This window comes from Globicephala melas, chromosome 5 (genome assembly GCF_963455315.2).
Source record: "Globicephala melas chromosome 5, mGloMel1.2, whole genome shotgun sequence".
In the NCBI taxonomy this organism is placed as follows: Eukaryota; Metazoa; Chordata; class Mammalia; order Artiodactyla; family Delphinidae; genus Globicephala; species Globicephala melas.
The window spans coordinates 132,018,157-132,045,722 of NC_083318.1; the positions used below are offsets into that span (position 1 = coordinate 132,018,157).

The window sequence follows — 27,566 nt, forward strand, 5'->3', positions numbered from 1 at the left end:
TTCTGTCTTAGCGGCAAAAACATTAAGTAAGAATTATATTTTACCCATAACTCCCTCCTCAGATCTTCATTCTCAAACTGATTTAGCTGATTCAAAACATCCTCAATCAAGTGACTCCTTCTGACTGTTAGATTAACGGTGGGCAGTAAAGCAAATTCAGACCTTTCTTGTTCCACAATGCCAGCCAAACTCACGTAAGCTCGCCATCTCTTCTCCTGGGAAAAGAAAAATGTTTCACTCCATTTCACCGTTTGCTCTAAGTAGAAATTTACAAAGTAGAATAAACCGATTCGGTTTACTATCCGCGCGTGCCACAAACATTTATGAAAAGGGCCCTACATACACCCCTGGAGACAGGCTATATATTCAGTATTCACCCCCAGTGAGCAGACGATACTTGAGACATAGGAAATGAAAAGCTCTGTGGGGCTGATTTGGGTGAGCAGGAAGGTGACCAACCGCGGGCTCCTCTGGACCACTGTATCCCGTAAACACAGCTGTGAACACTTCAGGGACCGACTAACGATTGTCAACAGGCTAAGAGACTGACTAGTGAGGCCGAAGCAGTGAGCTGAAACCTAGCATTCTCATCAGGAAGAGGAGTTCAGACGTTTAGAAAAGAAGCCTGCTGCAGGAAAAGCGCAGGATGAAAGACCTCTCTAAAGATATCCTTTTCTAGGAGGAAAACTCAGACAAGAGATTTTAGGGGACAGATAATCTACGAAGTTACCATGAGAGAGACAGACCCACAGACTGACAGACAGACACACAGACCGTCCACCTGGAACCAAATGGCAATATGGGATCATTAACGTCTATGTCTCTTAGCAAAACAGAGAGAAATCAAATGCCATTTCTATAAAAAAATTACCGGAAGCTTGTTTAGAATCAAGAGAGAATAGTTACAGGGTTGAAGCAAAATCAAGTTCTCGGATCCTTTTTCTTTCCATTTTCCTTTGTTAAATATTTCATTAATGGTCTTACTTGGAACTTATAAATCAATTTCCTACTTTGTTTTATTATGGCAACTGCATTAGGTAAAGGTATCTACTTTTATGACATAGATTTGAATATTATTCATGCATATAGATATACAGATGCATATATCAGCATAGAAGTGACAACAAGCGCTAACACTTTCGGGCACTTTGGGAGAGGCACTGTTCTAAATGCTTGACCTATATCAACAAATTTAACCCTTATAATAATGCAATGAGGTGCATTTTCTGAGGCATTTTCAAGCGTACAGTTTTAAGTTCAAAACCCCTTGCTGGATACGCTGACAAACAGCACCAAGTCAGCTGATGACAGTAAGTACATCTGCAAGGGAAATACTTTTCACAAACCTTTATTATGGCATGATCACAGCCAGCCGTTTCTTTGGGTCTGAATTTCAAGAATCCTCTGTCACCTCTATTCCCACTACTATGTTTTCCCATTAGATTAGACCTTCTTATGTACTGGTGCTAATCCCAGTCAAGCCCACGTCTGCCATGCGTCTTTGAGTACCGTTCAGAAGACTACCGGCGCCAACCTCAAGGCAAAAGCCCTACAGCTAGGCCCAAGCTCTGGCCTTTGCTACTGAGGCCCTAATATGCCTCAAGGCCAACCCAACTCAAATTGTGACAGCCTCTCTAGCCTTCTTTTTTTTTTTTTTTTTTTTGGCGGTACGCGGGCCTCTCACTGCTGTGGCCTCTCCCGTTGCGGAGCACAGGGTCCGGACGCGCGGGCCCAGCAGCCATGGCTCACGGGCCCAGCCGCTCCACGGCATGTGGGATCTTCCCAGACCGGGGCACGAACCCGCGTCCCCTGCATCGGCAGGCGGACTCTCAACCGCTGCACCACCAGGGAAGCCCATAGCCTTCTTCACTAGAGTATAAGCTTCTCGAATGCTATGACCACCACTGGTTTCACCAGTGGGTGGCTCCCTTACCACTCCTCTATTATACACTGGAAAAGGTACTCATCATTTGATTTGCTAATGAAAACAAAGAAATAGGCATGCATACCTGTATTTTTAAACGTGAGTCTGCATACAGTAGTTTTACTTTCGACAGAATATTAAAGATAAATGGAAAATGACTGAATATGACAGGATAGTGGATGTCCACTGAAGTGTCCTAAAAATGGAAATGACAACAATTTTGATAAATGAAAGGACAGAGAAATCTTACGCCTTACTTCCTAGACTTAAAGCCCTGATGGTTTCAGGTCTCAGTACTTATAGCCAAAGCAATCCAAAATGCTGGTCAGTAGGGCTCAGATATATAAAATTCTAAGGAAATGTTTTATATCTATCAGTGAAAGGTATATACACCTAGTGTTTTCAGTACTCATTTAATTTCACCATTAATTATAAACTCTGGACATCTTCCCAAAGAGTCTGTTCTGCTGCCACCTGCACTTCTGAAACGTGAAATTAGTTCAGATGCATTCGGTAAGCAGGGGACTGACAGAATGCAGATGGCTGGTTAGCTCAGACAAGATTCTTCCCAGGCAAAGGATGATGTGCTAGGAGTAGAATTAGAACCTTCAGAGAAAAGGTGAAAAAAATCTCAGATTAGCTGCTGAACTGGCAGCAAGAACCCTTTAGCTTTATTTTAAGAAAATGAAAAAGGAGTACTTATACCCAGGGAACCCTCCCCAAAGTTACAGCCCTATCCTGCTGGCTCCTGGTGAGTTACCGAGCCTCCTATACCTACCTTAAGAGCAAAGCTCCACTCCCGTAGGTGTTATCTCAGTACCACCGGTCCTCTAATCAGGGTGTGGGGAGATTTCTACCCTTCGGTTTTTGTGCATTTTTCATCTCGCGGCACTGTCCACAGCCGCTTGCCTGGTTGATCTGAGCTATCCCCCCAGGTAGGAAGCACTTTTCTGTCAGTGTTCTGGGTACAAAACTGCATCGGTTTTGAGGGGTCTGCCTTGCTTTTCCCATAAACCCTGCTATTTCTATTGGGCAGCTCTGCAGAGTACAGGAAGTTTTGGAAATTCGTACAAAGTTACAGAACGAGTGCCTGTATTAACTTACCGACGATCAATACCCTCTTTAAATATGCCATACTTACTGCGCCCATTTTCCAGACGGTCCTTCTGTATGCATCTTCATAAAAATCAAGCAAGTGTGTGAGTTCATTTACTTTGAAGATATTTTCAGGCAGCTGACATTTAGTCTGGTTTACCTTAAATAAAACACCACCTGTGAGAAAGTTCTTTATATAAAGACAATTTTGCTTAATGGCTATAAATTAGATTATCAGAATAAACAGCAAGTTAAACATACTTTTAATGACCAGAATTAAGTTCTATCCAATTCCCCCACTGCCAAAGCCCCAAACTTTCAGGAGCATAAAGAATACCTAAGATTTAATAGTAGAAATTGATGGTATGATGAAAAACTTCTACTTTTAATCCATAAAGAAGTTTTAAAGAAACTCAAGTGCAAAGAAAAATACAGTGTAATATGAATCCAAACTACTCTGGGGCCCAATACTTCATGTCACGTTCTTTCTTTCTCTTAATTTGCGGGGGGCGGTTGCCGCACTCTGCAGCTTGCAGGATCTTAGTTCCCCGACCAGTGCCACTGCACGGGGATGCTGTTTCATCCCTGTGACTAGGACCCCGCTGATCTCAGCCTTGCACTGTCAAGAGCCTCAGAAGCCTCAGAGTCATGGAGAAAGAGGTGCGTCGTCTTCGTGGATTCTGCTGGAGGTGTGTGTGGGGGGAGCTTGACAAACATTCTGACGCTGCCTGTTAGAGTCCAAGGGCAAAGCAGGATCCCTTCAAGATTTCTTCTGTTGCTGCTTCAGTATTTCTAGGAATTCTCTTTGTAAGTGGCAAGCTCATCACAATACACTTTCCCTGAGCTCTTCAGTAAACTGCTCAATTTTTCAAGACCTGGAATTATTTTTTTGATTGATCTTTCACTTTTATATAAAACCTTTAAAAACAGCCAGGAACAGGCATCACTTTTCAGCAGTAGGGCAGACCTTTTTTTTAAGCAGTTTGATAGATTAGGCACTTTGATTCACTGAAAACAACCATAAATACAGGATAAACTGTAAACCAACATTTTTGGATGGAATAATCAGGTCAAGAACTAAGGGAAGGTGGTACTTCCCTCGAGAGTATCTGCCAAACCTGGTGAACCTGAACTTCAGTTTCAATGGCTGAGGCTGAGAAAAGGAGACAAAGCCCAGACTCTGTTCAAATTAGGGAACCTTGCTTCATAAATCTGGGACCCAAAAGGGCTACCATTAGAGTGAACCAGGGTAACCTAGAAATGAACAAGCTCTTTCCTCCACTCCTGCATCAACCCATCCCCACCCTAACTCCAAGACCATGAGGCAAACTGTAGTTAAAATGGTGCGCGCGCGCGCGCACACACACACACACACAGAGTCACAAAATACATGATAATGAAGGAGCCGTGAGGAAGATTCAGCAGAAACTAAAGACAGCAAAAACTGACCTGCAAAGACTTCAGGTACCCAGAAATTATAAATAATGACCAAGAAAAAAAATTTAAAGAACCAATGAGAACTTCCAGAAGTGAAAAACATACTACTAGAAATAAAACTCAAAAGACAGTTTTTGTTCTTTTTTTTTTTTTTTTTTTTTGCGGTACGCGGGCCTCTCACTGCTGTGGCCTCTCCCGTTGCGGAGCACAGGCTCCGGACGCGCAGGCTCAGCAGCCATGGCTCACGGGCCCAGCCGCTCCGCGGCATGTGGGATCTTCCCAGACCGGGGCACGAACCCGCGTCCCCTGCATTGGCAGGCGGACTCTCAACCGCTGCGCCACCAGGGAAGCCCAAAATACAGTTTTAATAGCAGGCAAAAATCACTGAAAAGCTAATTCATGAACAGGAAGATAGGGCTAAAGAAATCATCCAGAATGGGGTAAAAAGAGACAAACAGATGGAAATTATGACAGGACGATTAAGAGACATGGATGACAGAGCGAGAAGATCTAACATACAAAATAAGTAGAATTTCAGGAGGAGAGAGTCAATACTTGTTTTGAATTAAAACGTGTAACAACTTAGAAATGGAGGGAACATCCTTTTACCTAGAAAGATTATTTTACAAAACCCCATAGTTAAAATGTTATTTAATAGTGATATTCAGAATTTTCCTTTAAAATCACCAACAAGATTAGGCACCTACTATCACTATGACTTCTATTCAACATTCCTCTTGAACAACTAGGGGTAGGAAGGCCTAGCCAGTGCAACAAGGCAAAGGAAAATAATAAAATGCCTAAGAATTGGGAAGAAAAAAACATTATGTTTTTCAAAGATATGATTGTCTGCACAGAAAACGCAGAAGTATCTACAGTTAAATTACTAGATATAATGCGAGAATTTAGCAAATTCACTGGTTATTAAAAAAATCAACATTCAGGGACTTCCCTGGCGGTCCAGTGGTTTAAGACTCCGAGCTTCCACTGCATGGGGCCTGGGTTCAATCCCTGGGTGGGGAACTAAGATCCCACATGCTGCACAGTACGGCCAAAAAAAAAAAAAAAAAAGGAAAAAGAAAACAAATCAATATTCAAAAATCAATGCATTCTTACAATGCATTCCTATAATCAATGCCTTTATCTGCTGTTAAACCAACAACAGATAATATAGTTTTTAAAAGATACCATTTACAAAAACTTAAAAAAAGTTAAATACCCTGGAATAGATTTGACTAAAGATATCCAAGACTTTCATAGTAAAATAACAAAAACTCATTGAAAAACTTAAAAGATAATCTCGTAAGTAGAAGAAATAGATACCATGAAGATTCACAACAGTAAAGATATCAATTCTCCCCAAAGTGAAGTACAGATTAAATGCAATTTCAATCAAATTCCCAGTAAGATCTGTGTATGTGTGTGTAGAACCTGAAAAGCCAATTCCAAAATTTATAGGGAAGAACCAAATGCCAAAAATATCCAAGATTCACTTCAAGAACAAGACAGGAGTGTTTCTTTTAGCAAGTAGAAACAATATAGAGCCACATAAAATGATTAACAGTAAGAAAAGAGCCTGTACGTGAACCCCGCACACAGAAACTTGTTTTATGACAGTTCACATGACCTATCAGTGCAGAAAGGCCAGAATTTCAGTTAAGCGGTGCTAGGTAATTGTTTTCATATGGAAAATAATAAAAATAAATTTTCAGTTGGATTAAACACCAACGTGTGAAAGACAAAGCTAACCTCAATGCTCCCTTTAGACCTTGGCAGGAGTGACCTCTGCCCTCTGACTTAAAGGTCTTTGCTCTGGGCTTCCTCCAGCCAAGCCCCTTCCCACAAGGGGTCTGCAGGGTCAACGGGGCCTGTCTATATGGAGCCCACTCATCACACATCCCCATCTAGACTGAGCTCCAGAACCCAAGACCCGCAAGTCCCTGCCCAGACGGCTCCAAGCCAGCCCCAGGAGCTCCACAGGTTTCTCCCTCCACTTGCCCTTTGGGGAGTGGAAGTGTCACAGGTGACACACCCCAAGGCTCCAGGGCCCCAGGGTTGGCTAAGGAATGGCTATTGTGGGAGGTGGGATGGAACACAGAGACGTGGGCTGAGGTGTCCACACACGGCCACGTGACAGCCCTGGTGTGGGAGAAAACCAAGGAATGAAGAGAAGCGCAGAGGACCTGGGGTGGGAGCGGGGAGGGTCCGTCGGAGCCTCCCCTTTCGCTGCAGAACTCTGTAAGGAGCCAAGGTTTCGAAATTCAAACCTGGCTTCCCCTGTCATGAGGAAGGTTTATTTGTCAAGGTGGGAAGATAGAGTATATTTTATTTCATTTAACACGTTGTTAGCTAGATTTCTAACCTTTTAAACATTAGACATACGGTGTATAAGCCTCTGTTTGAACTCCTCCTCTGGTCCCAGCTATCATCTCTGTTAGAAGACTATCTAGACTATCTAGAGCAGCCCTTGAGGCCAAATCAGGCCCTCTGCTTATTCTGTAAAGTCTCACAGATGCCTGAAATATTTACCATCTGGTCCTTTCCAAAAAGAAGCCCTCCAGATCCCTGATCCAGGTAACAATTTAAAACCTTGAAGGAAAAAAAAGTTTAAAACAAAACACATGGAGTAAAGATCATAAAGGAATATACTGACAAAATTTTTTTTTTTTTTTTTGGCCATGCCGTGTGGCATGCGCAATCTTAGTTCCCTGACTGGGGATCGAACCCGTGCCCCCTGCATTGGCAGCTGGGAGTCTTAACCCCTGGACCGCCAGGGAAGTCCCCAAATTTTATCTGCATTAAAATTAAGAACCTGAGTTTTGGGCTTCCCTGGCGGTCCAGGGGTTAAGACTCCCCGCTTCCAATGCAGGGGGCCCAAGTTCAATCCCTGGTCGGGGCACTAAGATCCCACATGCTGAGGGGTGTGGCCAACAAGTTAAAAAAAAAAGAAGTGAGTTCATCAAAAACCACCAAGACAAGCTATAAACTGGGACTTGATATTTGCAACACATATAATTGACAAAGGACTAGTATCCAAACTAAAAAGTACTCCTATAACCAATAAGAAAAAATTAAATACATTTAAATTGAGCAAAAGGACAGGTATTCTATACAAGAGGAAACAAGTACTGCAATTATAAACATGAAAATATGCTCTAATGCATCAGAACCAGGGGAATACAATTAAAATCATAATTTGGGGCTTCCCTGGTGGCGCAGTGGTTAAGAATCCGCCTGCCAATTCAGGGGACACGGGTTCGAGCCCTGGTCCGGGAAGATCCCACATGCCGCGGAGCAGCTAAGCCCGTGCGCCACGACTACTGAGCCTGTGCTCTAGAGCCCGTGAGCCACAACTACTGAGCCCACGAGCCACAACTACTGAGCTCGTGTTCCGCAACAAGAGAAGCCACCGCAGTGAGAAGCCCACGCACCACGGCGAAGAGTAGCCCCTGCTCGCTGCAACTAGAGAAAGCCCGCGCGCAGCGACAAAAACCCAACTCGGCAGTCCATCAATCAATAAAGTCATAATCTGGCACGATTTCAATATGGCACGAAAAATATTTTCCCAATTTTAAAGTCAGATATGGGGCAACAGAATTCTCATCATTTCCTGGAGAGGATTTAAATTGGTCCAACCACTTTGGAAGACAGTTTGTCACTACCCATAAAGAACAACACAGGCATATCCTCCAACCTATCAATTCCAGAATTAGGGATGGAAACTAAAAACTAACTCTTGACACACGGACACCGAAAGATAAGTACAAAAATGTTGACAGTAGCATGTTTTCTCATAGAGGAACCCTCCCCCCAAAAAAGAATTGCAAATAGCACATACTGTATATCCATCAATACCGGAATGGATAATTCTGGTAGAGTCACACTATGGTGTGATACAGAAGTGAAAATGAAGTACAGACATAAGTATTAATCTGGATGAGTCTAAAAAAACAGAACGTTGTGTAAGCAGCATGTATTCGATTCATATGAAATTTTGGAAACAGCAAAATTAAACAGCATAGTGTCAAGAGATACTCATGGCTATAAAAAGATAAAGAAGCGTAAGTGAATGATTAACTGAAAATCCAGGATCCTGGCTACCTCCGCGAGGTGAGGGTGTATTATCTGTGAGAGACACACAGGCATTTCTAAAGCACTAGAAATGTTTTCTTTTTTAACATGGGTGGTAGTTACACTGATGTCTGTTTTACTACTTTTCTTTAAACTGTATACAGATACTAGACACACTCCTTTATATGCATGACTTAATTCACAAAAAACAACATTTTAAAAATAACAGTACCGACCTCATGTTTCGTAAGAGTCTGCTTAAGTTTCAAGCCAGGTGAAACCAAGGGAATTTTTATTGCAAAATAAAGATATACGGGTTTCTAGAACAGCACTTACCCTGTGCAGCTTTTTCAACATTTCTAGGAGAGTTTTAATGTGATAGTTATTCTCCGTAGTTCCAGCCCAATAATTCAGCTGAGCAATGACGGCTGTTTTAAACATCTGCACCAGTCTGATGAAAGCAGCTTCTTGCAGAGATGCCCAATATTCCTCTGAGGGATACGAAGGTAAGTAACTGTCAGCATGTAATATTTCTTGGATTCTTAAAGGTAAAAAGTAGTCAGTATTTTCTGAAACTGGTGGAATATTTTCATATATATTGTAGTCATAAAGACACAGTTGTAATAAATTTTTCAGTAAATACAATCGGAATTGAAAGTGTAGAATTTAATGTTCTCAAAAAAATGCCTTGACAGTAAGAGAGCCACAGATTGGATCTAATTCATTTGTTGGGGGGAAAAAAAAACTAGACAAAATTAATCAGTCACATTTTTTGCCCAGATGAAATAGCATACAGTATTAAAAACCAGATTAAGAACTATTTGTGATTACATGACTCTATTTTGCCCTCTTAGCACGAGTTTTTAACTCTTAAAAACCATCTTTCTGCATTGTATAAAAGAAAAATGCTTTAAACCAGCTTTTCATCGCTTACAATGTGACAAAACATATGAAAGAATGGACTTTCTTGGGCTGAATATGCTATTTGTGTCAAAAACCTCATTAGAATATAATCAAGCCCCTAGACCTAATTTCCAGTGTACTGGAAATACAGGGACAGGAGGAAACAATCAGACAAACCTAGATGTGAGACACTGAACAGGACTACTGACCCACGCTCTTTAAAAAAAAAAAAAGCCTGTACAATACTTTTCGGGACAAGTGCAGAAATCTGAATATGGCCTAGATGTGAGGTAATATTATGGAATCACGGCTAATCTTATTAGCTGTGGTAACCATGTTGAGGTAATACAGGATTCCATATCCTTAGGAGATGAATGCTGAATATTATGGGTAAAATGTCCTGGTATCTCCAACTCACTTCCAAATAGTTCAGCATAAATAAAATGTAATCTGTACACACACGGCAACATGTTAACTGCTGTTGACTCTCAGGTAGAGAGCATCTGGGATTCACTGTACTAGTCTTTCAACGTCTGTGTATGAAGTTCTTCATAATGAAAAGTAGGGGGCAAAGGACCTCATGACCAAGCCACACAGGTATCATTACAAGCACGCTGAAAAGGGACTAGAACAGTCCATCTTGGATGAACACAGTAATTACTGCAGCATGTCAGAATATGCGAAGACTAGGAACTAACAACCATGAATGTGTTCACGATCACCTAAGTTTTGCCGTAACTTCACTAGGCACGTGTTTCCATTGAGAAGACAGTCATGTGTTTTCAAATGTAAACCATCCATCTTACCCAGGACCTCTGACGACTGGCCACGCATTTTATAAAGAGCCTCTGCGAAAGGAACCACCAGGCTCTCCCAGTTGTTACAGTCATGCATCACAGGACATTCTGGGAGAAGGAAGAAAACTCCTAAAGCTTCTTGATGTGGAGAATGAAATGGAAGATTTTTCAACAGAGTATCCCTGAGACATGTGGTTATCTGTGGTCAAAAAGGATCCAGGAAAAGACACTCAGAACACAGCAATTACTGTAATAAAATAAAGTGTGGAACCCGGAGTTTCATCCCACCATGAAATTGGAGCAATCACGTGGTCTCTCTAAAACCCATGTTCACAACCCATCTCATCTAGCTTCCCCAATACCTAGGTGTGTAAACGTGTGACAAGTAACCTCTCCGTCCAATTGTTGGGGTTCATGAAGGAGATCAAGAAGAAATCACATGTGCAAGATTATACTGGATGGACTCAGAACTAAAAGGCAGCCCTCCCAATGATGGTCCACATTCTTCCCTCCAGTTCCACTAGCACACCTCATTTTTAAAAGAAGATGTGTCAGAATCTCCCAAAGCAAAACAAAAATAAAAAACAAACAAAAACAACGAAAATCCGCATGGTTTCCTGTTACCTTCTCACAGAATCACCTGTCTCATCACAAACTCTCTCCACCAAACTCTAGTTTCTAGCCCTTCCAATCTTCTTAGTTTCCCCAATTCAGAATGCACGTGTTGAAGAAAAATTCAAATGGAATTCTGAATGTTTATGTGTTCTGTGGGCTCAGATAACGGTAATAATTTGCCTAAAAGCCCGTTAAGAAGATAATCTAGTGTTTACAGGGTTCTTATTATTTGTCTAAGTAATTCACATATATAAGTTCATTTATCCTTGTCGTTTCTCTGTAACATAGATGGTATTATTAACCCCGATTCATAAATGAGAACTCCGCACGTTAGGGAAATTAACCTGCTGAGGGTCACAGAGCTAAGTGAGAATCTCTCCTCATCTTTCTGACTCCAAAGCTCAAACTCAATCACTAAATTATGAGATACTAGCTAAATGATACCTCTACATCTACAAAATCTTACAATAATCTATTTTCACATCAAAACATCCTATTGGGCTCCCACCACGAGGTTCAGTCTTCAGAGTCATATGCACAACTGATGGTTGCTCGTGCCCCCCTCCTTCCTCTGGGCTCTTCACCATCCGCAACCCCGAACCTCCCAGCCCTTTAGAACCACTGTACCGCTCTCAAGCCAGTTATACTGTTTCACAGCTTGTGCCTTGGTGCACACCTTCCTGACTGCCTGGAATGTCCTTCCCCTGTAGGTACCTGGTAAACTCCCCTCCCCCTGGGCACCTTGTTTTGAGCACTCTAAACAGAGCTGACCGTTCACTGCCCAGGTAATGAATCAATTCATTCATCTAAAAATATTTATTAAACACCCAGTATGTTCTAAGCTAGGAACTAGGGAAGACAACTGACAGCTGCACATAGGTATCCGTCTCCTTCACTAAACCAGGAGCCTCTAAAGACAGGGGTCTCACCACAGTTCCCTACGCACAGCAGTATTCAAATATTTGCTGAATAAACGAAGGAAGGCCAAGTCTGTGAGTCCATGTCACAGAAATCGCAAAACAGAAACATTACAGGTCTTCTGATCCAACTGTCCCATCTGAACCACTGGGAGACTGCTCTGTGATTATGTCGCTTGCACTGTATATGATACTGTTCTGGCACAGCTAAGGATAATTAGCCTTGGTGATGAACTGGTCCAACCTCTTCCCTTCACAGATGCAGACATGGCTTTCTATTCTTGGTGATCTTTCTACTAACTGCTGCAGAGTCCTGATAAAGGTGCATAATTAAGGATCCATTTTACATCAGACTCCTCATTGGGCAATGGTTCTGCCAAAGTTAACATAGTTAAATTTTCCATCTTCCCTTGAGAAAAGAGTGCGCGAGAGAGAACCTGCAGCTAAGATACAGAATGCTGAGTGTGACAGACAGAGCAAGAGACCAGGTGAGGGAGGTGAGAGCAGGAAGAGAACAAGCACGAGACACAGAGAGGGAAAGAATAAGAGCCACAGAAGCAGAAGGAAAGACCAAATGGGGGGTGGGAGGAGCCAAGAGAAGTGAAGGAGGGGGAGACAGCGTGCGCAAAAACGAGCCAGAGACCCAGAAAGAAACAGATTGAGAGAACAACATGGACAGTACCACCCCTAGATCAATCAGTACAGTAGAACAGGGAAATAAATTGATAAAAGCTACATTAGGAAAGGCTACATTCATAAAGGAAGCATGCCTGAAGCATCCCCAAGAGGGAAGCCTAAAGATAGTAGGAACAGTGCTGAAACAAAGAAGCAACAATCCCAGAAAGAACAAGAATATTCTAGAACCTACAGAAAAGGAAGTGCAGACCAGGCAGTCCTTGGTGAGGGGGACATTCATATCAGAAAAAGTGTTTTCATTTCTATACTTATGTTTAAAATAACTGCAAATAAAGTGTTGTTCTTATTCTAGTGTACCAGTCTCAACAAATACTTTAATCATCTTCCTAAAGCCCTAAATTGAAAACATTCCCTCTAGGGGGTGCCTGTGCATACACGTGTGTGTGTGGGCACCGATGAACCAGCTAGATTATTTGTAACCTAAGTGCCGCCTCTACCAGCTGTGTCACCCTAAGTGGGGAAACTCCTGAACGGCAGCTGAGTTTAACGTAATCTATATATGCCACAGGGTCTCAAAGAGTATCTGAAAACAAGATATTTCTTCTGAAATTTTGAGTTCTTATAAAAATGTTTCAGTGTATTTTCTTTTTCCAAGTAACAATCTGAAGAATACCACCGTGTTAGTAATCCAGTCCTTTTGGGTTAACTCCATAAAGGTGTCCCTTGCTGCATTTAAGTCCAAATGAAGAGACATCGTTTCTGCAGCTATTCTGTGGGAGGAAGGTAAATGAAAAATGGATGAGTAAGTAAATGAAAACGGACACTTCAAAATTAAATATTTTATTAGATTATTTATCCAGATGAAAAGTTTCTTCTCAAGCTTGCTTCATTTTAATAAAATTACTTTTTTCCCACCTTTTCAATAACTATAAAAATTTGACTGAATACAAACACAACTGAAAATATAGTTGACAAAATGTGATTATTTCTGAAATGTCAAAAAGTATCAAGGCCGCATTAACTATACGTACGCTATCAGACTTTACATCAGATACTGTCTTATCTTAAATGAGTAATCAATAAATATTTATTTTCCAGTACAAAAAAAAAATAGCCACAGGAAAAAGGTAAAGGTATTTCTTGTTTTCCAGTTACATGAACTACAAGCAGGGACCAAAAAAGGGGTTTCAGAGCAGTAAATTTTTAGTAATCAAAGAGAAAATTACTAATGAAATGTCTATCTTAACTCAAGAACTACATTTATACTGGACTGAATATACTGTCTAAAATTAGACCCATTCTTTGTGAAATAATACATATATTTAGTGTCTGAAAACAGAAAAAGTTCTTTTAAATAAATATTATACCAATATTTAGGAAAAGAAGTACAAAGTCATTCTTTCATAATACTTAAAAATTCAAAGAAACCTTAGTATCTAGTAATAAGGAAGTAATCAAATAAATTAAGGTACGCCCTTCCCATGGAATACCATGCAACCACTAAAATGATGTTATGGGGAAATACTGAATAATATAAAAATGGAATAAAATGGAAAGATGGGCAAATGTATTAAGCGTGAAGAAATGTATAAAACAATATAATCCCCTTTTTTGTAACACTACAGATTTGCATAAAAAATATTTATACAAACACTAGCTATTACGCTTAAGTGGTGAATTTTGGCTGATTTCCATTTTCTTTTTGTTTCATGTCTTTCTTTTTGACATTTTCTACAGCAAGCATATATGTGCTTTTGTAGGGGAAAAAAAGGTAATTTTTAAAAAGAGATAAAGACATACATAATTATTTTACCCTCAAATCATTTTCTTTATCATCTATCACAGTTTCTTAAATTGAGATATAATGGACACATAACATCATATTAGTTTCAGGTGTGTACGACATGATGCACTGACATATGTACAGCATATGCTGTGACATGATCACAAGTCTAGTTAATATTCATCACCACACACACTTACACATTTTTTTTCTTGTGATGAGAACTTGTAAGATCTATTCTCTCAGCAACTTTCAAACATACAATACAGTATTATTAACATAGTCACCATGCTATTGATACATAGTGTTTTCAACAGAATTTTAAATTTATTATATATATTACCTTTCCCTTAAAAAACTTCCAGCCAGACATGCAGGAGATGAGAATATCTCTCTGATTTCCCTATATTAGGAATAAGATGGTGGTTAAAACAAATCAGAATATGCCTCCTTGTAGCAGGAGACATGACAAATTGTCCTTCAAATTCCTCCCTCCATCTCCAATTTATTTGCATATTGCCATGGGCATCTGAAAGTCTCATTTGCGAAATCTCAAAGTTTCAGAGGCAAACGTGGGAAATAATAAGATATGTACTCAGAGAAGCCAGAGGAGAAGAGGATAAGGCTTGACCTAGGATATTTTCTTGGACAAATAAAACACTCCCAACCCACCCAGCTTTCCAAGCCCTACTTATTTCTATTCCACTGGAGTAGAAACAAAAAAAATTACCAGAAATGAAAGGTGGGGATGTATGTTCAGCTGTGTCATAGAAGTACTTGCACAAATAGCTCTTGACCATTTGTGCTCTGCACGATGCAGCTACTTGGTATAACTACTTTCCAGAATTAGGAAGCCATACCTAAAAATGTCTCTAAAAGGAAATGCCTGTATAAATGAGAATAATTTGTACAGATGGCAGGAGTTCTACCATTGAGAGTAAGGTTGCCTAAGCTGTTCAGCTGTGAATAACAGCTCAACAAACAAGAGGCCCTAAAGTCAACGAGGGTTGAGAAACTGTAGACTCTATTTCCTGCTCAGTGTCACAATTAAACATATCAAAGGCCCAGAGAAGTCCTGCAGTAAAGAAAGACGCCCCCATGGAGCTTACATGCTAAATTGTATGTGTCAACTTGGCTAGGCCATGGTACCCAGAGATTTGATCAGACACCAATCTAGATGTCGCTATGAAGGTATTTTTTAGATGAGATTAACATTCAAATCAGAAGACTGTGAGAAAAGCAGATTACCCTCCATAATGTGGGTGGGCCTCATCCAATCAGTTGAAGGCCTTAAGAGAAAAAGTCTAAGGTCTCCAGAGGAAGAGGGAATTCTGCCTCCAGACTACCTTGGGACTCAAGTGGCAATATCAACTCTTCCCTGGGTCTCCAGCCTGCTGTCCTGCCTCAGAGATTTTGTACTTGCCATCCCCTACAATTGCATGAGCCAATTCCTTAAAATCTCTCCCCACCACCCTCAAACACACCCTATTGGTTCTGTTTCTCTGCAGATCTCTGACTAATGGACCACTAGCGGACCACAAAATCTCACATCTCTGTATCGTGCAGAACCAGTTGGGGAAACACTGCTTTAGAGAGGTATATGAGCAGACAGACACTTAGGGTGCACCTTTTTGTATTCTGCCACTGTTTAGTCCCCACATCAGCAATCCATCTCTTTACAGTGCCTTCATTCAAGGTAGGAATTCTCCTCCTCAGATTAACATAGGAATTCTGTAAACAAACAAAATAATAAAATACAGTAACTCAGACACCACAGAAATAGGTATCCAACTCTTAGGCACGTTCTAGGGATAGAGAGTAATACTAAGCATGGACAACATAGCTCTGCAAAAATCATCAAGTAAGATTCTACCAAGGAACAATCAATCATTTGTCTGGTTGCCAATTTCTTGTCTAAGGGTGCTTAGATCCAAAGTAGGTTTCTCTGAATGCCCCAACACTGAACACTTTATACGGGTATGATCAGATTAAACTGAACATCAGACAGCTTTGAGTGGCGAGATCCTAAAGGACTGGGTACAGAAGTGGCAGGAACTCAGTTTGCCTTGGTGGAGTAGGATATGGAGGTTACAGACTGAGTATTCATAAGACTATAAACCTCGGGTCTTTTTTAGTATTGGCTGGCAGTCACTTCAGAATATCGACCTGCTGGTTCACTAGCACCCTGACCAAAATGCTCTTGGCAAGGAGTCTCCCGAAAGGTAAGCAGAGTCTAAGGAAATCACACGTATTTGACATACACTAAGGGCAAATCTGCTGACTTTTGTGAGTAAATACGTATGTAGTTTAGACAACAAAGGATCGATAATGTCTAACCATTCCCCAAACTCAGCCTGGTAACCTGATGATTTTGGAATTCACCAAATCTAGATTCTAGAACCTTCTGTTTTGCTTAAAATACCAAGTTATAAAACTTCTAGAGATCTATTTTTACCTCTTTTTCCACCCAAAGCAAAATGCTTTGATCTCCTCCAGCAATCATTATTAACTCCTTTTCTGAGGTATGGCTTTCTGAAAGGGATTTACAAAAAATAAGAGTTTAGAAACTCATCTGATACAAATATACACACTCGGCCTAAATAATTTCAGATTCCTCTTAAACTGAGTCCTTTTACCTTTCTGACAGACAAAGACTCAGTACATTTCCTACCGATAAAGCAGAAATACATATCTACTTCAGAGTAAAGTCTAGTTAGCAAACATAGATGATTCGCAAGGTCGGCAACGTGCTATCAGTTTAATACACATAATTAACATAAATGCTTATATATACAACACAGTCAAACAAATACTTGATTAGTTAACTGTTCCCTGGTTTAATTCAGCGCCTCTTACTAAAAACCCTATTTATTATTCTACAACTCAAGATTTAATCAACGACTACTGGCTGTGAAGGATGTAAGTACTTCAAGAGCCTATGCAAGTGGTTTTAAGAAATCAGATATAATACTTGATCTGCTTAAGGAAGTAACCCGACTGTTCATTTCCCCAGAAGAACTGAGAGAATTCTGGTACTTCCGGTCACCACTAAGCTTTCAGAAACAAGTGACCCAAGGGCTCCGAGGCACTTCTACAGTGGAACGTCTCAGAGCGAAGGCTCTAGAGTTACACAGGGCACAGTTCACGTGTCCAGCCACAACCCTTCCCGGGCTAACCTTCCGCCCTCCGAGTCTCTGCACCCTCCAGCAGAAGACAACTGAGAGGACACATCTCCTGGAACTGTTTAAGGGCCGGTGAGCTAGGCAGTTTACACTGCCTGGCATATGTCAGCTGCTCATCATTCTGAGGGTTTTATACGATTATGAGTCAATTTAATCAGGTAAGAAGAACAGTCACTATGGAATTAATAGGTCCCTTGAAAACTGGAATCAGAGGCTGCATAGGCCTCTGAACCCATATAGTCTATTTTATGTTGTATCGTTTTAAATCCACATTAATCTTAACCTGAAGGGCTAAGGGAAAACTAATGGTTATTTCGACTTGATAAATTAGATTGGCTGTGTTACGCTGGTTACAAGTAAACGAATGAAAGCAATGTTTAGAAAACCTCCCTTCACCGTCAGACATTTCTTTTCTTGCCCACATTACACACTTAGAACAATCAGTTTCTCAACCAAGGTATTCGTGCCGAATCCTGTGCTCCTAAAGAACTTACCAAATGTGAGTTCTTCCTTTGATGACAATTTCATGGGACATGGTATCAGCTGATTATGTGTTCCACCGTTCCCCAGTTGTCCTTCTTTTCCAGAACCAAAAGAAAAGACCTTCCCCAAATCAGAAACATAGGCAAGTGTGTGCTGCCTATTAAATGAAAGCACATATGGTCAATTCTCAATTATCCACAATGACTAGAGTACGCAGCAATCCGGTAAACTGAAGAAATTACGCTACTCGGTCAGGGAAACAGCTAACCAACTTCCAATGGATGACATCAGCCACCTAGAAACTAGGAAACCACTCATGTGTGGCTGAGACGATTTTGGAACCCCTAAGCGTGGTGAAGGCCACGAGGCTGCACCCTGGCAAATGACGTTCCCTTCGTCAGAACAAGCACCACCTCTTGCCTTCTACTCCTTCTTTAGGTCTTGGCTTGAGTCACCACCTTCTGGAAGCCGTCTCTGAGTCCCTCCCGGCCCCATCCTAGAAGCTAGCATTAGGTGATCCTCCCTGAGCTCCCGCTCTATTTCCCAAAGACCTTTATCATGCTGATGTTCTTACTGATTTGCCTGATGGCCTCTCCTACTATACAGATGTATAAGGGAAGAATCTGGCCTTACTCCGAGGTCTGGCTTTTGTCCTCACTTCCTGGGAGGTAATGTCTAAAGCCTTAGAATTTTCCAAGTGACAGGAGTGTCTCTGTTATTCATGGTAGGCCCGCCCCTAAGACCACACCTAATAGTTTATCCAGGTGGCTCATGGAAGCCCCTCCAGCTGTATGTAAGCCCAACCTCTCGATACACAGAGGCTGGAGGCTGAGTTCAACCACATGGGCAAGAATTCAATCAATCATGACTAAGCAATGAAACCCCAATAACAACCCTGGACTTGGGTGAGCGTCCCTGGTTGGCAATATTCTTCAGTCATGCATCAGGCTGGGAGGAGGTAACACGGCCCATGGCTCCAAGGGGAGTGGACACCAGAAGCTCCTCGTTTGGACCCCTTCTAGACTTAGGACCCCTTCTGTCTTAGGCATCTCTTCCTTTGACTGGTTCTAACTTGTATCCTCCTCTTGTAATAAAAGTGATCATCAGTGTAGGAGCTTTCAGTGAGTCTTGTGTCTTTCCAGTGAATTCTCCTGTGTTAGCAGGGGTACTGCCTGGTTTGCAGTAAGACATTTCTAAGGTGAGGACTCCTTCCGTAACACATGCTACTCGGAGGAATGTATGTTACGAAAAATCCAAAGTGGTGACAATGTTCCTTTGGTCGATGCAGAGATGGAGTGATGATATCAATGGATAAACCTTTCTAACTCATGTTTGTTCATTTTTTTCGAAATAAATAACTTTTTTTTAAGATAAAAGTGCATTCGAACATTTACAAAGGTATTTCACTAAAGGACCAACAGAAAGTAAATATATTTACACATTAAAAAAAATCAATGAAAGTATATATCTATAGTAAAATATTTATGATGATTGTCTAATAATGTAAAATTAAGCATCTTCACCTATCTGAAAATGTCTGATACCTTTATTTCAATCAAAGAAACTCGATGGACATTTTATTAAACTACCTATCTAAATTTACCGTGCACATCTTACCAATTTTCATTGACACTTTACAACTCACCTTCCACATGCTATCTGGGTCACTCTATTCCCCACGAGTCCAGTTACCAAACAGGGTCTTAACTCATTCTGTGTTGAATTGTGACCGAGCTGCCCATACTTTCCAGCACCAAAAGTAAACACCAGCCCACCCTAAAGAAAGGGAACTTCATATCAGATTCTAGAGAAATATGACACAGAAGTAAACACTCACTGATGCAAAGGCGTCAGTGAAAAATCAATAAAATCACCATCAAAGCAAAGCCCCCCAGTGATCAGGACAGTCCTGCGTGTGGGCAGTGGTGACCTTTCTTCCCTGGGAAACGCCAGCTGCCCACATCTCCAGGTTCTAGTGCTTTCTCCACTACCAAGTGCTCTCCTGGAATTACAGTCAGAGAGACAAGGGTAACGCACCTTTGTTAGCAGGGCAGTGTGAGAGCCACCACAAGCGAGAAATTCAACTTTCTGATTGTCCGGCATTTCAATAAGGGAAGGAGAATCTTTATCTAGGCAAGGGAAAGAAGAGTTCAAGTGACCCAAAGGAAATGGTGAATTTCACACTAGAGTTCCACCTACTGATAAAATACCCAGACCACTTCCTCTAGGCCCATCACAACAGCTCCTAACACACTGACAAGAAAGGCTCTGTGTTGGTACATTTAGGTCTAAAAGCAGAGGTGCGCAGTGGTCAAAGGGCCATAGTCGGGGGCCCTCACCTGTGAAAGTGTCACTTTCACTTCCCAGAGCCCCTTCTTCTCTTTTGAACCTGACCTGATTAGCCTTCATTGAAGCATACCTGATTTCCAAGTCCCATCTAGCATTACCCTTTTAATGAACATAAAGCTTCTTTTTTTCTTTCAAAGTCTCTACTACACTGTCCTTCCCTTCCACTACCTCTTCTCTCTTTCACGATTATTTTCTCGTCCAAGCACTTAGAGATTCCGCAAAAATAAGTTCAACTGTCCTTTATTCCTTTTCCTCCTCTGAGTATTTTTCTAACACTGACTTACGGGTTCTCCTGAGTAACTAGCATTGGACCATGTGAGGCAGAAATGCAGTTATCTGATCAGTAACTCTGGGGGGAACGTGTACATCACCACAGCTAATGAAGCAGCTGAGTTTGCCACACCTGAAATCTCTAACAAGGTGTTTGGGGTAATCAGAAATATTGCCATCTGCTTTGTAGGGGTAGCTCAATAATGCGAATTCTTGTGTTTTCGTGTGTGTGTACAGATGTAATGAATACCTTATGAGACTGGGACAGGTGAGTTTCTAAATAGAATTTTAGTATCCTTTTGTCCTAATGTAATTGGAATAATAGACATTTAAGTGCACAAGTACCTTGAAGGTCACTTCATCCAAACTCATCACTTTACAGAAAAAGAAAATAAGACCTAGAGAAAAGTAAGTGACTTGGGTAGGTCCTGAAATTAGTTAACTTCAAGTGGGAATCAAAGCCCAGGTATTCTGATCCCCAGTCCAATGCTCTTTCCCTTTTTCCCACTTGGCCCTGACACACGTCTCAATTACAGCCATGACCGGCACACTGCGCATGCATGTCATTTAGACCGATTCTGCCCTGAAGACAGAGAGATAACCGGGGAGATCAGTGCTAATGAAAGTGGGGATCTGAATCATTTTTGCCAGGGAAGTCTGTGGTACATTCATCTCTTATGTGACAAATATATATTTGTTTAGAATATGAATTTGAAAATATGTTTCCATACTGTCGGTGTGGCCCAGGCCCAGCTGTCCACAATCATTTCTCCCCCATGAGTAAATGTTTCCCGACATGGATAAGGCCATGCTGTGGGCTTCTCCTGCAGAAATCTGAACCAAGGGGACTCCTGAGAGGTGCTCCACGATCTGCGGTGTAGGGACCGAGGCAAATCCTCTTCCAACTCCAAGCTGGCCGTCTGAGTTCTGTCCCCACGCAAAAAGCTCACCACCTTGACGTAAACAGAGAAAACGCTGTCTTAGTTAAGTTTAAAATGCAGCAGACATCACCCTAGGACATTATGTGCTATCCATACTATATACCATCATGATCTCCTCCATTCAAACTGACAAGACTGCCCAGACCCTCTCATGTCTGGGTCAGAAAAACCAGAACCTTCTATTTAGCAATGACAGTTACAATTCCTTACCTCTTACCTCAAAGGGTAGTGCTATGAACTGAATGTCTGTGTCCCCCCAAAACTCCTACGTTGAAATCCTAACCCTCAGTGTGACGGTATTAGGAGGTGAGGCCTTTGGGCGGTGACTAGAATAGATGAGATGGCAAGGTGGGGGGCACTCATGAATGGGGTTAACGCCCTCATAAATGGGTCCCCAGAGAGCTCCCTCATCCTCTCCACCTGTTAGAAAACTGGCCCTCAGTAGACACCGAACCTGCTGGAACCCTGACTTTGGACTTCTACCTCCAGAACCGTGAGAAACAAATTTCTGTTGTTTAAGCCACCCAGTCTATTTTTGTTATAGCAGCCCGAACGGACAAAGAATAAAGCTATCTGAATATATTATAATCAAATTCAAGAAACACTTATGTTAAAAATTCCACAGGATGGGCCCATGAAAGATAGAAACATTCTACATTTGGGAAAATAAAACCTAAAACTACTTTTCTTTCTTTCCCTCTCCCAAGTGCCTTAAGATGCCAAATAAATACCTTAAAAATACATTGAAAACTGCAGCACAGTATTTTGAAAGAGTGAGCATCTTCTTCCATTAATTGAATATATGGAACATATTTTTATTTTACTTATTTATTTTAAAAATTTTTATTGGAGTATAGTTGATTCACAATGTTGTGTTAGTTTCAGGTGCACAGCAACGTGAGTCAGTCATACCTATACACACTGGATCATATTTTTAAAGAAAAGTTCTTAGATATTATCTAATAGAGATGACAGTATCTAATGGAGTCTAAAAAAATATACTGGAGATCTAATGTTTACTGAGCAGGACCTGGTGGGAGACAGAGGTTTTCCTTCAAACGTAATTATCACATGCCTATCAGCCACCAGGAATATTATGATACGACTAAGAACGATCAGTAGTTCCCTTTCTTGCTTTCCCAACTTTCATTCTTCCTAGATTGTGATTTACCAATTACAAACCCTGAACAACCCCTTCGCCCCACATCCCTAGATCCTGGGCTTCTTGAAGGCACAGTGTGTCTGTCTCATCTTCACAACCTCAACATGGTAGATACTCAAACTGAAAGATCTGTTCATAAATGGATGAACTCAAACAACCAGTTTTTTCCAATACAAGTTTTATACACTCAAACCTTAGCAGGGCCTTCAGTACAGGTCAAATACTTGATTACTTACTTCCCTTGAATTCCAGCTTTCATTCAGTTTATGTTTATATCTGTCCTACGTATTTAAAACATTTCCTTGATCCTGAATTCCCCCCTCTATCGCCTTCCTGTCTTAATTAGGTCAAGTTTCTTCAGGAAATACTCCATATTCACTACTTCCCTTCCCTACCATTATGGTATCTGATAAGAAACAGGAAGTAATAAAGGGCTGGGGAGAATCTCTGAATTCAAAAGGTAATGTTAAAACACGTCAGAGGCCTGCAAACTGGTCATAAAAGCAGACCCAAGGGATTCTGAGCTCCCATCATGGGAGCTAGAAGAGCACTAGGAAAAGGGAAGAAAGTTCTGGAAAAGGGTGGACCATGCCTGGTCCTGCTTCCAGAGAGGAGATTTTGATTATTCAGAATATTTTCACTGTTTCATATTTGAAAAATAAAAAAACATGGAACTTCTGAAATAAAGCTCTAGGCCCAAGAGGTAGCCCAGGTTCCATGTCACCAAACCAAACTTTCATGCCCCTGTAAATGCTCTGCTTGACCAGAAACACAGCATATGCAGTCAGCCAATCCCCAAGCACCAAGTCGACGCTGCGCTCTACACTGATTTCCTTGTTCCTTGATCTTTCTAAATGTCAGCCACGCAACCTTAGCCGATCACGCCCGGTTTCAGCGTTGAGGCTTCTGACACTAAACTCGCCCTTGCCCGAAACCCCTCGGGAAGACTGTTCCACTGCTTGTGAAGCCCTGTACACTCTCAATCCATGCGTTCTTTTCCCTTAAATAAAGGACATCAAACTCGTTACCAAATTGTTTTAGTTTTGTCCTTTGACAGAAGAAAAGGTAGGAATAGTAATTATGAAAACCTGAAGATTTTATAGGTTCAAGAATTCTAATTTTGTATCTCCTTTAGTAGTGCTCTAGACCATATCACATTCAAAACCATACTTCTGTCCTCTTACAAAGTGAAGCACATACATTCTACTAGTTCTATACACACACACATTCGCTCCCTCTAAGAAACAATCAATATTCCAGAAAAGTACCTTTTGAGAGTGCAAGCGAATGATAATCTCCGCATGTGATCTGAATTATATTATTTTTTTCTTGTAAAATGCACTGAAACCTGATGAAAGAAAATGTTTTATATTGATCACATAATGGAAGTCACAACATTGATGTAAGAATTATTAACTGTATTTAATTAGGACTGAAGCTCAAAACATTAAATTTACTGCTTCACATTCAGCACATCTAAAATTATTATAATAATAACATGCTTTAATTAGTGGCTTAAAAAGAAAATAATGTGCATTACAAAACTGTGGTAAGATGATTCTAAGACACTTTTGCAAACAATAATTTTATGATGCAGGAATAATACAAGATGAAAATAACTTCTAATTCACATGATCTACTAGTAAAAAGTCTCACAAATCATTCCATGATAATTCATTTTTTCCCAAGGTTGAAAACTATTTCTGTAAATATAACTTATAGTATTATTATGAGGGTTAAATGAGTTAATGAATGTGCAAGTCCAGTTTGGGGCTACGTGGACTAAGCAATCATTTCCTTTAAATGCCAAAGCAACACATGGTGCATGCAATGGGAGACATAAATTGATTTCTAGTTCATTGATAGAATTCACCATTTACTTAAGATGTCACTGTATAAAGCAGGCGACAAGGATCATATAAAGTAACATCTTCCAACAAAAATTATGATTGCCTTTTGAATAAAATTTAAATAATTTTTAATAAAAGAAAAAACCTTCCTTACCTTGCATGTTTTATGCTATAGTTGTACTCAAATGGTTTTCCATCTGAGGAGAGAACCAGCATGTGCTCTGCTCCTTGGTCCATGGAATGTATCTTCATTTTTTTCCCTAACTGAATGCACTCTGCAGAGCAAATCCAACCAGGAGCTGTCACCATTCTGTTACCCACTATTATTATGCATTTCATCATAATACACTTAAAACACCTGGGAAAAGTTTGCTTTTAGATTCCTGTTCAAGAAGTTCAGAAAGAGAAACTAAATTTGAAGAGCTAGAAATGAAAAAGGCTGTTAAGAAAATATACCTTAATTTTTGGACAACACAACTCTTTTTTTTCTTTCTTTTTTTTTTTTTTTTTTGGTACGCGGGCCTCTCACTGTTGTGACCTCTCCCGTTGCGGAGCACAGGCTCCGGACGCGCAGGCTCAGCGGCCATGGCTCACGGGCCCAGCCACTCCGCGGCATGTGGGATCTTCCCGGACCGGGGCACGAACCCATGTCCCCTGCATCGGCAGGCGGCCTCTCAACCACTGCGCCACCAGGGAAGCCCGACAACTCAATTTTTTAAAAAGCCAGGCAAAGATATAAATGAACAGGCAGTTCACCAAAAAGAAATGCGAATGACCCACAGAAAAAAAAACCTCGACTCCGCTCAAGTTAAAAGTAAAACGAACAAAAGTAAAATATCATGTTCTTCACTCAACAGAAGGGCAAATTTTTCAGTTAAGTGTGTGGCCATTTGCTTTCCCGCCCACCTGTAGAATGGGCGCTACGGACACCGGACCTAATCTCTACAGAGTTTACCACGGAGAAGTGCAACTGAAAGCACTCTTTAAAATGCCTGCAAACATCGTCACTGAGAACAAGATAACGCGAAAGACGTTCTCCAAGGACTCCAAATAGGAGCGGACCGAAAAAGGGGTCAGTGAGAAACACACTTGGAACAGAAACCAACGACAGAGGAGGGCTGGCTGAGATTAAGATGCTGCCGGTACACTCCCTCCGTGCGGTTGGCGGACGCAGCCGACTACTCCTCGCCACCACCCCGCCAAACTCCACGCCCACCGGGCTCGGGGCGGGGAGAGCGCAGGGATGCTGCACGAGCCAAGCGCGAAAAGCCCCCGGGCCGAAGCGCGTCTGCGGCCTCCGCCGACCGCTGCGGCGTCGGGTCCCCTTCTGAATGTCCTTCGCGGTGAGAGAAGGACTGCATACCCACAAGTCGGGCCACTCTTTAGAGAAGCGTCCCTGCTGGCCCCGACCGCGACTCCGACCCCGGCAGCCCACCGCACTCACACCCCCAGCCCGCGGCGGGAGGGCCGAGCGGGCGCTGCGCCGCCCCACTCACTCGGCTTCCTGGCGCCGTCGCTCCCCGCCGGCAGCTGGTGGACCTCGACGCCGGCGCCGCCGCGCTCCAGCACAGCCAGGCGTTCGCGCGTGCAGCACATCTGGCGCGTCGCCTCGGTCCTCCGGGACAGCGCGCTGCGGAGCGGGTCGGCGCTGGGGAAGAGCCAGAGCTTCGCACCCCGCAGCTCCGCGGGCCGGGACGCGGGGACTAGCCCGGGCGCCAAGCGCGCGCCGCCGCCCCGCGACCTCCTCGATGGCCTCCGCTCCATCACCGTTTTCCCGGGCTCCACGGCAGTGCCTCCGCTCTCCAGACCTTCGGAAGAGACCGAGCTGTGGCGAGGCAAGGAATGGGGGAGACGGCCGCTGCGAGAGCGCCCACGGGCCACGAAGCGTCGCGGTGCGGAGGCGGAACGAGCGCAACGCACGACGGCGTCGAGGACCCGCAGCCTCCCTACCCCGCCCCTGCCCCGACGCCGGGCTTCCAATGTGCTGTTTGGGGGCGGAGCCGGCAGTGTCAGAGAGAATCGAAACTGCCTTTTTTTTTTTTAAGTGGGCGGAATCGAAAAGGAAAAGTTAAAGGGAAACTCTATGACTCACGACTGGCTTGCACGGTGGCCAGAGTAAACAGGAAGCTGGCCGGTGAAGAGGTGGGTGGGCAGGGCTGAGAAGTTGTCCTCGGGCGGGCAGTAGCCACCTGAACTGGACAAGGTGGCCTTCGAAGAACCACTGCAATTCCACTAGGAGGAGCCCTGACACAGACGGACGTGCAGAATTTCCACTATGGTGGCCCGGAGAGCTGAAAGTTGTTAAGCATTCTGTTGGGGGCTCTGCCGCAGTCTTGTGATGAAACTAGTGCCGTACCGAACCGTACCACGGCCCACGCTGCGATCCCTGCAACCACTGATCTGCTGTCAATAAATCTTTGCCTTTTCTAGAGTTTCTTAGGAATGGACTCAAACTTGTGCAGTCTTTTGTGTCTGACTTTTTTCACTTAGCATAAGGCTTTTGAGATTCATCCTGTAGTGTTTCATCAGTAGTCCCCTCTTTGTTATTGAGTGGTATTCTATTATATGGATATACCACAATTTCTTTATCCATTTACCAATAGGCAGGCTTTTCAGTCCTTTCCGGTTTGTGCCCACAGAGAATAGAAGTGCTGTGAACACTGTGAACAAGTCTTTGAGTGGATAAATGTTTTCATTTCTTTGGGGTAAATACCTAAAAATGGAATTGCTGTGTCATATGGTAAGTACATGAATATCATTTTAAGAAACTACCAAACTTTTCTAAAATGCTATACTATTTTGCATTCCATCCAGCAGTTTATGGGAGCTCCAGTCCCTCTGTATCCTTGCCGACATTTGGTTTGGTCAGTCTTTTTAATTTTAGCAATTCAGGTAGTCTAGAGTACTATCTTATCGCAGTTTTAATTTCCATTTCCCTAACGATTAATGATATTTAGCATTTTTTCAGGTGCTTATTAGTGCTGATCTCTGTCTCTTATTTGGTGGTCTGTTCATATCTTTTGCCCATTTATTCGATTGCTTATTATCTAAGGGTTTTTTATATGTATAACAGAGTTCTTTTTTAATATTTATTTATTATTTTATTTGGCTGTGCTGGGTCTTAGTTGCTGCACATGGGATTTTCCTTGCA

The 27,566-nt window shown here is 42.1% G+C and overlaps 1 protein-coding gene across 1 annotated transcript in view; it reads right to left on the bottom strand.

Annotated features, from left to right (window-relative positions):
* LOC115858099 (E3 ISG15--protein ligase HERC5) overlaps positions 1-26,342 on the bottom strand; it is a 44,605-nt gene extending 18,263 nt beyond the window's left edge. Inside the window, exons 1-16 of the mRNA XM_030865689.3 lie at positions 25,912-26,342; positions 24,570-24,690; positions 23,834-23,913; positions 21,194-21,415; positions 19,881-19,972; positions 19,489-19,619; positions 17,855-18,000; positions 16,634-16,710; positions 15,806-15,909; positions 14,522-14,581; positions 13,072-13,165; positions 10,237-10,426; positions 8,864-9,018; positions 3,066-3,179; positions 2,010-2,120; positions 45-215 (exon numbers count right to left, since the gene is read on the bottom strand). Coding sequence (XP_030721549.1) covers positions 45-215; positions 2,010-2,120; positions 3,066-3,179; positions 8,864-9,018; positions 10,237-10,426; positions 13,072-13,165; positions 14,522-14,581; positions 15,806-15,909; positions 16,634-16,710; positions 17,855-18,000; positions 19,489-19,619; positions 19,881-19,972; positions 21,194-21,415; positions 23,834-23,913; positions 24,570-24,690; positions 25,912-26,179 — 2,136 coding nt within the window. The 5' untranslated portion in view covers positions 26,180-26,342. The remainder of the gene's footprint in view (positions 1-44; positions 216-2,009; positions 2,121-3,065; positions 3,180-8,863; positions 9,019-10,236; positions 10,427-13,071; positions 13,166-14,521; positions 14,582-15,805; positions 15,910-16,633; positions 16,711-17,854; positions 18,001-19,488; positions 19,620-19,880; positions 19,973-21,193; positions 21,416-23,833; positions 23,914-24,569; positions 24,691-25,911) is intronic.
* Positions 26,343-27,566: the final 1,224 nt, after the last annotated feature.